Below are 12,680 nucleotides of genomic sequence, written 5' to 3'. Positions count from 1 at the left end.
ATTGGAAAGGGCACAGAAGAGATTTATCAGGATGTTGCCTGGTTTGGAGGATACAGACTATGAAGAAAGGTTGAACAAACTTGGATTGTTTTCATTGGAGCGTCACAGGATGAGGGGGGAGCTGATAGAGGTTTACAAGATTATGAGAGGCTTAGATAGAGTGGATAGGCAGAGTATTTTTCACAGAGTCAAAGAGTTAATTACCCAGGGCATAGTTTAAAATGAGAGGGGGAGAGTTTAAACGGGATGTAAGGGGCAAGTTTTTCACGCAGAGGGCGGTGAATGCCTAGAACGCGCTGCCGGAGGAGGTGGTGGAAGCAGAATCTATAACAACATCCGAGAGGCATCTGGATAGCTACATGAATAGGCAGGTAAGAGAGGGTTATGGATCACGTAGAGGCAAGAAAATATTAGATTAGAGAGGCATCTGTGTCAGTACAGACTTGGTGGACCGAAGGGCCTGTTCCTGTAACCAAAAGAGAAAACACCGGAAAATCTCAGCAGGTCTGGCAGCATCTGTAAGGAGAGAAAAGAGTTGACGTTTTGAGTCTAGATGATCCTTTGTCAAAGCTTTGACCTGCTGAGATTTTCCAGCATTTTCTCTTTTGGTTTCAGATTACAGCATCCGCAGTAATTTGCTTTTATTTGGGCCTGTTCCTGTGCTGTACTGTTCTTGGTCCTTGAACCGCTGCAGTCACTGTGGTGCAAGTACATGCACAGTCCTGTTAGGGAGGGAGTTCTAGGATTTAGACCCAGTGACATTGAAGGAACAGCAATATTGTTTCCAAGTCAGAGTGGTGTTCCCATATGTCTGCCACCCTTGTTCTAGATGGTAGTGGTCACGGGTTTGTAAAATGCTGCCTAAGGAATTTTGGTGAGTTCCTGTGGTGCATCTTGTAGATGGTACACTGCTACCACTGTTCATCAGTGGCAGAGGGAATAAATGTTGTGGGAGGGGTGCAATCAAGAGGGCTGCTTTGTCCTGAATTGTGCCAAGTTTCTTGGGTAGTGTTGGAGCTGCATTCATCCAGTCAAGTGGAGAAGTGGAAAATATTCCATCGCACACCTGACTTACGCCTTGTCGATGGTGGATGGGCTTTGGGGCATTATGAGGTAAGTTACTCACCATTGGATTCCTAGCCTCTGACCTGCTCTTGTAGCCACTGTATTTATATGGCTAGTCCAGTTTGTTTTCTGGTCAGTGGTAACTCCCAGAATGTTGATAGCGGGGGATTCAGCAATGGTAATGAAATTGAATGTCAAGGGCCGATGATAGATTGCTTCTTGTTGGAGATGATCATTGCCGGGCACCTGTGTGATCTGAATGTTATTTGTCAGCCCAAGTCTTGTTGTATTTGGATGTGGGCTGCTTCAGTATCTGAGGAGTCATGTTGTGCAAACACCACGACCATCCCCACTTCTGTATTCTTTTAATGGAGGTATAGATGTCCAGGTAGTTGTGACGCATTGGCCTGTTCACCATATGGAAAGTTCTTGGTATGCAGCCATCATCCTTCCCCGAATGTGGGCAATCCAGCGTAGACATCAGCTAGAAATAGGTTTGTGATATTTAATAGGTCTAGGCATGGACAGAACTGGAGTTAAGGCAGAGTTTGAGAGCACTACGATGGGGTTGTGGGTGTTTGTCAGCATAGGGATATTCTTATATCTGGCATAACTGAAAGACAGTAAGAAGTTTAACAACACCAGGTTAAAGTCCAACAGGTTTATTTGGTAGCAAAAGCCACACAAGCTTTCGGAGCTCTAAGCCCCTTTGAAGGGGCTTAGAGCTCCGAAAGCTTGTGTGGTTTTTGCTACCAAATAAACCTGTTGGACTTTAACCTGGTGTTGTTAAACTTCTTACTGTGTTTACCCCAGTCCAACACCGGCATCTCCACATCATAACTGAAAGAACCTAGATTTTCCAGAATTGTGAAAAGGAAACTGGTAAAGCAAGTAGAATTTGGAGGTGGATTCCACGTATGTCTGCCTATCATTGAGCAAAGTATATGGATCTGATGACACTGAGATGGGATGGCCTGACTTGGCAGCACTAGTATGGAACTTGCTGACATCAGGTATTAAATTTGATGTTTGATTCCGTTGATTCTTGAAGTGTGTATCTGTCTCTCCCATCCTTCCCTCCACCTGTCTGTCCCTGTATATCTATTTTTCAGGTGGCTTTAATTAGAAATTCAGTTGATCTTTTTTTAAAGAGAAGGCAATTAAGATGAGGAAGATGCTGTTCATCTTTGGCAGCTTAGTACACTCGTATTGTAGAGTATTCAAAAGCAATTAAAGTTAGAACAGATGCGTAATTAGCAAAGTTTGCCATGCTTTTCCTTTCTCTGCCTCAATCAATCATTCCAATATTTTAAACACATTTTACCTGAATAAAGCTTTTGAAATGTGCTTTTCTTCAAATAATTCAGAAATAGTTAAAATGTATTTTGTTATGCAGTGAAGCATTCCCGTTAGTTAGCTAGTTTCTGTGATACTGATGAATCTTAGGAACTGTATTTCCTGCAGATGTGAAGACTACAAGCCGTTCTTTCAGCTAACAGGCACCACTCTGGCCAAAAATACAAATCCAGATTTGCGTAGCTGAGACCTTCAAGTAAAGAAATGAATAATGGTATTAAAAGACGAGACAGTTCAGTTGATAATCTAAATCAATAGTAGTTTGAAAGATTTCTGTTAAAAGCTTATTTGAAACTTTAGCTGAGAAGAAAAAACGGTAAAGAAAATTTTAAGAAAGCATTGAGGGATTTGATCATCAAAGTGTGACTACTAGATTAGCACCTCAACCAAAAACCTGAACAATGCTCCACAGTCCATTGTCAGCATACCTTAGCAGCTGTGTACTATTTGCTGGATGCACTGCAGCAACTTACAAAGCTTCATGAGCAGCACCTATCAAACATGCATCCTTGTTTCTGTGAAAGACCTTTCTTTTACCTTGATACTAACTCTTACCTCATTTGTTGGTCATGGCTGCATAACAGATGTGTGACAAATGTCAGGTTGATAATTCAAATGAGAACCAGGCTGAATATAGGAAGTTCAGAAGAGAAGTGCAAAAAAAGATGAGAAGCATAAGAGAGTGTATGAGAAGAGACTGGCAGCTATCATATAAGGGAATCCCCTTCTGTAGCAAATAAATAGTGAAAGAACTGGGGCCAATTTGGGACCAAAATGAGGATTTACACAGTAAGGCAGATGGTATAGCTGAGGTACTGAATGAGTACTTTGCATCTGTCTTTACGAAGGAAATAGATGCAGCCAGACATAGTAAAAGAGACACTAGGCTAAAGAATGATGAAGTAGTAAGATTGGCTGGACTTAAGAGTTGTAAGTCACCAGGATCGAATCAGAAAAAAATTATGGGTACTGTGGCAAGTAAGGATGAAAATTGGGAAAGTATTGTCCATGATCTTCCAGTGCTACTTCAATACAAGGGTAATGCCAGATTCATACCAGATCACTGGAGAATTGCGAAAGTTATATCTTTGTTCAAAAAGGGATGAGTCTAGCAACTACAGGCCAGCAAGTTTAACCTCAATGGTGGTAAAACATTTAGACCCTACAATCTGGGACAAAATTAATTGAACAAATGAGGATTAATTAAGAAATATCAGAATCATAGAATCATAGAAACCCTACAGTGCAGAAGGAGGCCATTAGGCCCATCGAGTCTGCACCGACCACAATCCCACCCAGGCCCTACCTCCACATATTTACCCGCTAATCCCTCTAACTACACATCTCAGGGACAATTTTTAACCTGGCCAATCAACCTAACACGCACATCAGCTTGGATTTAAGAGCAAATCATGTTTAACTAATTTGAATTTTTGGATGACTTAGCAGAGCTGTAATGAGGATGATGTATTTGATGTGGTGTATATGGACTTCCAAAGGTTGACTGATAACATGCCATATGACAGACTAGAAGTTTAACAAAGTTTAAGCTCATAGGGTAAAGGAGTTGTGGCAGCATGGATAGTAAATTGACTGAGTGACAGAAAACAGTGTACTGGTAAACGGTTGCTTTTTCGGATCGGCAGAAGGTATATCGTGGAATTCGAGAGGAGTCAGCATTCAGACCAATGCTTTTCTTGATCCATGTTTAAAATGTCCTAGACTTGGGCATGCAGAGCTTAATTTCAAACTTTGCAGATGACACAAAACTTGGAGATATGGTGAATAGCGAGGAGAATCATAGAAATCATAGAAACCCTACAGTGCAGAAGGAGGCCATTCGGCCCATCGAGTCTGCACCGACCACAATCCCACCCAGGCCCTACCCCCACATATTTTACCTGCTAATCCCTCTAACCTACGCATCTCTGGACTCTAAGGGGCAATTTTTAACCTGGCCAATCAACCTAACTCGCACACCTTTGGACTGTGGGAGGAAACCGGAGCACCCGGAGGAAACCCACGCAGACACGAGGAGAATGTGCAAACTCCACACAGACAGTGACCCGAGCCGGGAATCGAACCTGGGACCCTGGAGCTGTGAAGCAGCAGTGCTAACCACTGTGCTACCGTGCCGCCCTAAATAGTGATAGACATCAAGTGGAAATAATCAGGCTGATGCAATGTCCAGGCATGTGGTTGAGGAGATTTAATACAGAGAAGTGTGACACTAAGTGATACATTTTGGCATGAAAAATGAGGAGAGACATTATCAAATGAAGGACACCATTCTTAAAAAGGGGTGCAGGAGCAGAGAGACTGAGAAAGTGACAGTTTGCTAAAGTGGTTAATAAGGCATATGGAATCTTGGCCTTTATTAATAGAGGTATTGAGTACAAAAGCAAGGCAGTTATGGCCAAACATTCTAAAACATTGGTTTGGCTTCAATTGGATATTGTGTCCAATTCTGGGCATCATACTTAAGGAAGGATATGAAGGCATTAGGGAGGGTGCAGCAAATATTTGTGATTGGTTCCAGAAATGAGTGACTAGTTGCGAGAATAGATTGGAGAATCTGGGACTGTTCTCTTTGGGGAATAAAAGGACATTTAAAAGACGTGTTCAAAGTCATGAGGGTTCCAAACAGAGTACATAAGTAGAACCTGTTTCTATTAGAGGAACAGTTAAGAATAAGAGGATACCGATTTAAAGGTAAATGGCAAATGAACCAAGACAACATGAGGAAATGCCCTTTTATGCAGCAAGTAGTTGGGGTCTGCAATGCACTGGCTGAGAGTGGAGTGGGGGCACAAAATGTTGCATTCAAAAGAAAATTGGATAATTATCCGAAGAGAAAATATTTGCATAGTAATAGAAAAATTACAGTGAAGTGGGAGCGGATGCATTGCTTTTGCAGAAAACCAGCATGGACATGACTGGCTTGAGTAGAGAGTCAGAGATGCTTCAGCATGATTTGGACAGACTGAGTGAGTGAGCATATGCATGGCACATGCAATATAATGTGGATAAATGTGAGGTTATCCACTTCAGTAGCAATAATAGGCAGACAGATTGTTATCTGAATGGGTGTAATTTGAGAGAGGTAGATACTTGGTGAGATCTTGGTGTCCTTGTGCATCAGTCGCTGAATGTAAGTGCGTAGGTACAGCAGGTTGTAAAGAAGGCAAATGGTATGTTGGCCTTCAGAGCGAGAGGATTTGACTATAGGAAACGAGATTACAATTGTACAGGGCATTGGTGAGGCCACACCTGGAGTATTGTGTTCAGTTTTGGTGTCCTTATCCGAGGAAGGATGTCCTTGCTATAGAAGGAATATAGCAAAGGTTTACAGGCTGATTCCTGGGATGGCAGGTCTGTCATATGAGGAGAGACTAAGCTGGTTAGGATTATATTCATTAGAGTTTAGAAGAGCGAGTGGGGATTTCATAGAAACTTATAAAATTCTAACAGGATTAGACAGGGTAGATTCAGAAGAATATTCTTGATGGTGAGGGAGTTCAGAACTAGAGGTCATGGTTTGAGGATAAGGGGTAAACCTTTGAGGACTGAAGTGAGGAGAGATTTCTTCAACCAAAGAGTGGTGAATCTGGAATTCACTGCCACAGAAAGTAGTTGAGGCTAAAATGTTGTGTGATTTCAAGAAGAAATGAGATATAGCTCTTGGTGCTAAAGGGATCAAGGGATATGAGGCATAGGCGGGATCAGGATATTGAATTCAATAATCAGCCATGATCAAAATGAATGGCGGAGCAAGCTGAAAGGGCTGAATGTCCTACTCCTATTTTCTATGTTTCTATGAGTGGCTTCCTCCTATGCTGGAACCATTTTATGATTCTATAACTATACAAGTTGGGTATGTACAGGTTTTGTATAATAGATATTTTAAGTCCAGCCCGTTGTTTATCTGTAAGCTCACTTATTAGCAATTCATTCCTGTTATGGTGGTCAATTTATTTCTCATTCTTTTGAAGTGCAGCTTAATTAAGCTTAAAATCTAGTTTTGTGACTCTTTCCTTTTTTAATCTGGTATCCAATTCAATCATCTGGTTACTATTTGCAAATTGCTCTCTTACCATTAGATGACCGACTCATTTTGGTTTGTTACTGTTCACTAAATTCAGTGCGTACTGTTGCCTTGTTGGTTCTAAAACATATTGTTCTAGAAAACTGTTGCAACACTGCTCCAATCTACATGGAAATTAAAATTTCCCTTTATAACTACTTTGTCTTTGTATCAGGAAAGCATATATCAGGCAGGCCAAACGTGAGTTAGTGTCCTTGATCTGATGATGGCCAAAGCATGTTTAAGGCCAGAGGGGCTTATTAAGGGAAAAGTTAGTGTCGCAAAAGGTTGATGTGAGCAAGATAATAGTTAGATAACATTTCAGATGCCCCTCTATCCTGGATGTTCTTGTCTGCTGTTTATACCTTCACTAGGTTTCTGAAGGCTTCACTCATTCAGCTTATTCTCTCCTTCGCTCTATCAAATCGATGGCTCTTTAACCAGAAAATAGATTTTTCTTATGCAATTTTGTGGACTGTGACATGTTTGGTTAACCTCTGATTTATAAGTGGATTTCTGAAATAAATGATTATCACGCTCTGATGTCTGCAAGGAGAGTCAGTGGTTAGCAAGTGGTGTCAGAGTTGGGAAACTGACTGGGTGAGGCCTTGATGAGCTTGTTGCTCTTTTCTTTCTCTTGTTGTATGTTTGTGTCAAATTATTCAGGTAGTTGACAGAATAGTCAATTACATTCAGTTGTGTCAGCCATGGTTCAGTTGCTTTTACACTTACCTTTGAATCAATTCAATGCCCCATTCTTGGGATTGGCAGCTCTCCAGGATTGCCCTGGAGTCTCCAGGAACTAAACTTTATCCTTCGAGTCTCTGCTGCAAGCAAACCCAGAAGAAAACTCCTGGAAGCTTAATTTGTTTTCATTTGCTTAGAACCTTTAGAAGTTATAACAATATTGGAGAGAGGAATGAAAAAGGCTGTTTGATTGCCTGGGTGGTTACAGGGCTTTTAGTAATACCCCCGGGACTATGTACAACCAGGGTTGACAAATTAACCCATTCTAGAGCCTTGGAGCACACATCTAGGCTGATGTGCCAATGAAATACTTGAAGGAGTGCTACACTGCCGAAGTGCCACCTTTCAGATTAAATGTTGGACAAAGGTCCCATGTGCTCTGTCAGATGGATTTAAATGGTCTTGTGGCATTATTTATAACGAGAGTTATCCCTGCTTGCTGGCCAACATTTATACCTCAATCAACATCACAAAAACAGATTATCTTGTCATTATTGCATTGCTGTTTTGGGAGTTGGCTATGCAAAAATGACAGCCATGGTTTCTACATTGCAATACTGACTGCTTCAAATTTGCTTCATTGGTTGTAAAGCATTTGGATCACCCTGAGGTCTTGAAAGGTGCTATGTAAATTGAAGTCTTTCTTTTAGTTGCGTATGAGATTAACATGCACAAAAATAACCATGGTGTTAATGCTGCTATTGTATATTTTGGTGCAGCTTTTGCAGTTGGACCACAGGAATATTGATACTTTTGCACCTCTGATCTGTGAGAGTGTGATGGTTGACACAGGCTGCTGTTGGGTTGGCTATCTGGTTTATTTTGAGAAAGGACTTTGGTCTCGGTGCTGACAGTTGATCATATTGCTGTATCTTTTGCTATATCGTTTTACATGACATTATTTTTGGAAAGCCCTTAAAATGCTAGAAGCCGTAGATGAGAAATTGTTTGTTTGTTTTAAGATTATAGTTTTTAAAAACATTTAATGCCAAAGCAATTCAATGTTAAAATTGCCGCATATTAAATTCTAGAACATTTGATAATGTCGAGTTCAGAATGTGAATATTAAATGCTAATTTTTTGGCAATACTGTTGGGTAGGAGAACTAATTGAACTTCAAAAGGATAGCACCAAAATAAGAAATGTGCAATATTAAATATTAAACAAACATTAAAAAATATTGATATTCTAAATTCAGTTAAATTGGTACAATTTAAAGAATCAACTATGTTTTGATACAGTAACATTGGCATTGCAAAAATTCCATTTTAAAGCATATCTTGGTTTTTCTTTTCGTGAACAGGTTTGATAAATTTTCAAAATCTATCTTCAACATATTTCTTCTACATCTAAGGTAGTTTCCATGACGGTTTTTGACAAAGCTCAGGGAATTGAGCTAGTGTCACCATGGTTACCATTTTAATTCTAGTATTTTGTGTAAAGAAAGTGGCACCATGTCTGTTAGAAAATCAGCTTGTATGTGAGTGTATATAAACGTGTAAGCACACGTGCTATGCAGCAATAGATATCAATCCCCATTTTATACGCCTTTTATTGCACTTAGCACAAACTTGGTAATTTTGTTTGAATTAAGCATGGAAATTTGCTCTATTTTCCTGTTGTATTGCATGCATTACCTTGCTTTCCATTCTGGTGTTCTAATAGAGAATATCTGTTGCCTAAAATAAACTCAGCAAATTTTAGAGGAATTATTGTGCCAAGTATTTCTATTGCCATAGAAACAGTTGTCTTTATTTCAGCCTGAGCTCACACCCCTGTTTAATAACCCAGTGCTACACTAGGCTAGTCAGTCTACTGCTGCTGGTTCCAAGAGGGAAAAAACAATCTTAAAAAACTGCCTATTCACCCAAGGGGATTTAGACACCACTTTGACTAGTGTGAATAGCATAAGACATGAAAGCTGCAGTGTAGATTTTACTAGTATTAATGTACATTTATATTTTGTCCCCTTTCTGTTGTGCTGCAAACTCATTCTTTGAATCAAATGACTTGGTAAATAGAGACATTGTTTCCTTAGCTGCAATATGATTTTAATAGACATGCTTTTGAGTAGATAGCTTCAGCAAGTTGGAGTAAGTGTAAGTCATGGGAATTTATTTGAGAGCAGGAACATGCTGCATATAATTTGTGCAGTAAATGATGAAAATAATTGTAATTATTAAAGCGCCTGTAATCTCTAACGTTTTCAGTCAAAAGCAGGTGGTGACCATGCAATGGGAAAACCTGGCACTTGATGCTGTCATCAGAGTAACTGTATTTAAAGGCAGTACGTGTGCAGTGATTGGTTATTTGAATGGCTCCGTATGATTTGCAACCAGTCTCCAAGGCAGTAGTGATGCTTCTGTCTTCAGCTCTGAGCGTCAGTGCTTCATTACCCAGTAGGGTGTGACTTTCAGTATATTTCTTCTGTTTATAACACTAATATGATTTTTTGCAATCACACAGGTGAATACAAAAAGGACGAACTTCTTGAAGCAGCGAGGTAAGTGGTATCTGCATAATATGTCGGTAAAGATTCAAAATGTTCTTTATGTTGCTTCAGCCTTAAATTATAGTGAATAAAATGTGATGTTTTTCAGACTGCTGGAGGAACTGTTTTTTCTTTCCCCCCCCCCCCCTTAAATACCTAAACAAGAAATGGAATGTTTACATATCCTGCATATTTTCTGTGGACGATCACATACATCCCTTTCAATTCATTGATCTCATATTGCACATTGTTTTCCCTGTGCAGCTGGGGCCTGATTTAGAGCCATTTCCTTCAAGAAGAATGTCTATGAATATATTTCTTTCTGCCAGTTTTCTTTCTGTTCAGAAGGGCTTGACTCTTGGCTGCTGTACAGGTCTGTAGGTGCTGTTTGCCTGTTTAGCAGCTCTCCCATATATTTAAGTACTGATAGTAACAGTATTAAAACACCATAGACAATCCTCACTCGATCTTCACTCAGTTTCCACAATTGGGTAACAATTAGATGTTAGACGCTTGATTGTTTTATTTGCTTTGTAAACTTGAGAGGACTGAGTCACAATGCAAGCTTTCGTCAAATACAATTCATCGTTAGGATATTATGATCCCTTTTCTGATCCTCCTCCTGGCTGCAAAGCTGACTTCAGTAGTGCACTGCGGATCTTAATATTTGTCAGTTGAAGGGGATGTGGGGAGAGGGGGGTGTCAGAACTGTGGAAAGTAGTTCTTCGTTGCATGAAATAGGCATTTGAAGCAGCTAATGTTTGAGCTAATTTGTCTGCCATAGTAGACTACTGTTCTAAAATTGCTTGCATTTTTAGTTTTTATGTCATTATAAGTGGTGCCCTGCTTGTAAAAGGGGCACTGTCAGAAATTATTTTGTACAAATATCTCTTACTGGTTCATACAAAATTGAGCAACATTGATGACTTGGTCAAAGTAGCAAATCATCAAAATCCATGCTCAAGTTGACTTTTGCTGTCCAAGAACTTTTCCCACCCTCTTTAGTAATCTTTGATTGCAGAGGAGCAGAATGAGGGATGCTACCCAAAAAAACTGAAGAGACAGCAACATTTCTTAAGTAAATGAGGATATTTATCTCTTGTTGAACTCTGAGATGGGCACTTTGTAGTTCTCCAATATACTGTGGTTGATTGACTCATTAGTGGAACCAGGAGAGGTAGATGTGTCAACAGGAAGTGTGATTTCCACTCGGCTGCAGATTTTAAAATCCTAATAGAGAGGGTATCCTATTTGTAGAAACAGATATATTACCAGTGATCTGCTTTTGCACGCTGCACAGTTTTAACAGGTCAAGCGACATTCTCATGTATTCCTAGTCTCTACCGTGAGATTGATCGCTGTGAAGGAGCGTTTCCTCTACACTGCATAAACACACATTCGACAAGTGGACATAGATTTCTCAGTAGCTTGACTTGGAGATTGTAACCGTGGTGGTGGGTTTAAAAAGTTACGTTTACAAGTTCTCCAATGTAGCTTGCATAGTAAGAACAAATACATTTGTCATCTCGCCCAGAAAGTGAAGAATGAGATACTGTTTATGGGTTTAATTGAATATTACTAAACTATTAATCTAGATGTCCTGAAGCCTGAAGACTTATTTTAAAACTGCTAAAATAAAGTGGTTCTGGGTGGAACACGGTTCATCTCTTCTGTACCTATATCCTTGTGGTATGCTGCCAATATTGTCATGACAAAGCTTGCAATGCAAGTTATTCTCAAATTATTGCAGACTGACTCATAAAACTACAATGCTATTTAGTTTTCTTCACTTTTTAGTTCTAGTAAAATTTAATTGAAGTTCCCTATCATTCTGTTCAATTTAATCCCTGCGCTCTGGTGTTCAATTTCCATTGTAACATGCTATTTGAGGAAATACGGTATTTCACCTGTAAAAAGGAAGTATTTATCACTTTCATTTCTTCTCATTTGTTGTCTGATTGTTGACTTGAGGCAAAATTGCAGTGGAGTATGACACAATTGATTTTTATAACTGAAAAAGATTGCATATGTTGCTCTAGCTACTTTACAAATATTGCAGTTGTATTACTAGCCAAAATAAATTACTTTTAGTTATATCCTATTCACATCAACATCAATAAATTATATTGATATGCCTCTAGCATTGGAAAGCACTTCACACAAGCGTTACAGAGCTAAATTTGACACCAAATCACTTAAGGAAATAATAGGCGAGATAACCAAAAGCTTGGTCAAAAAGTTAGGTTTTAAGGACTATCTTAGAGCAGGAGAAAGAGTAAGAGACGCAGAGGTTGAGGAAGGGAATTCTGTACCTAAGGCATCAGCAGCTGAAGGCCCAGCTAAAGTTGGAGCAAGAAAAGTAAGAATAGAGGGCAACTATCTTATAGGATTATTGGACTGGAAGTAATTACAAAGATCAGGAGAGGTGAGACCACGAAAGGATATGAAAATAAGGGTGAGAATTTTTAAATTGAGTTGCTGCTTTATCACTTAACCAGTAGCTACTGTCAGTTAGCGAACACAGGGATGATAGGACTTGATGCAAGCCTGGGCACAGTCAGCAGAGTTGGATGACCTCACCAAATCTTGGTTTCAACAGCAGATGAACTGAGGCAGGGGCAGAGTTGAACGATGTTACAGAAGTGGAAACAGATAGAGTTAGTGGTATGTGGATGTGTGTTCAGAAGCTTATTTCGGGGTTAGATCTGATGCCAAGCTTATGAACAATCTGGTTTGGCCTTAGTTGTCAGGGAAATGGATGGAGTTGGTAGTTAGGGAACAAACTTTGTATTAGGGGCCAAAGGCAATTGCCTCATTCTTCCCTGTATCTAATTTGAGAGCATTCAGCTCATCCAGTATTTGATGGTTTGATTCCAACCTTGGGTGACTGTGTGGAGTTTGCACATTCTACCTGCGTCTGCATGGGTTTCCTTCAGG

The 12,680-nt window shown here is 39.8% G+C and overlaps 1 protein-coding gene across 3 annotated transcripts in view; it reads left to right on the top strand.

The window, feature by feature from the left end:
• The window catches only part of tnksa (tankyrase, TRF1-interacting ankyrin-related ADP-ribose polymerase a), a 141,690-nt gene that overhangs the window by 41,207 nt on the left and 87,803 nt on the right, over window positions 1–12,680 (top strand). For all 3 annotated transcript variants that reach the window (XM_078214203.1, XM_078214202.1, XM_078214201.1), the window contains exon 4: window positions 9,719–9,755. In XM_078214203.1, the coding sequence (XP_078070329.1) occupies window positions 9,719–9,755 (37 nt within the window). The remainder of the gene's footprint in view (window positions 1–9,718; window positions 9,756–12,680) is intronic.

Source organism: Mustelus asterias, chromosome 6, assembly GCF_964213995.1.
Source record: "Mustelus asterias chromosome 6, sMusAst1.hap1.1, whole genome shotgun sequence".
Classification (NCBI taxonomy): domain Eukaryota; kingdom Metazoa; phylum Chordata; class Chondrichthyes; order Carcharhiniformes; family Triakidae; genus Mustelus; species Mustelus asterias.
The sequence above is the reverse complement of the archived record's forward strand: the minus strand, read 5'-3'. Positions and strand labels throughout refer to the sequence as shown.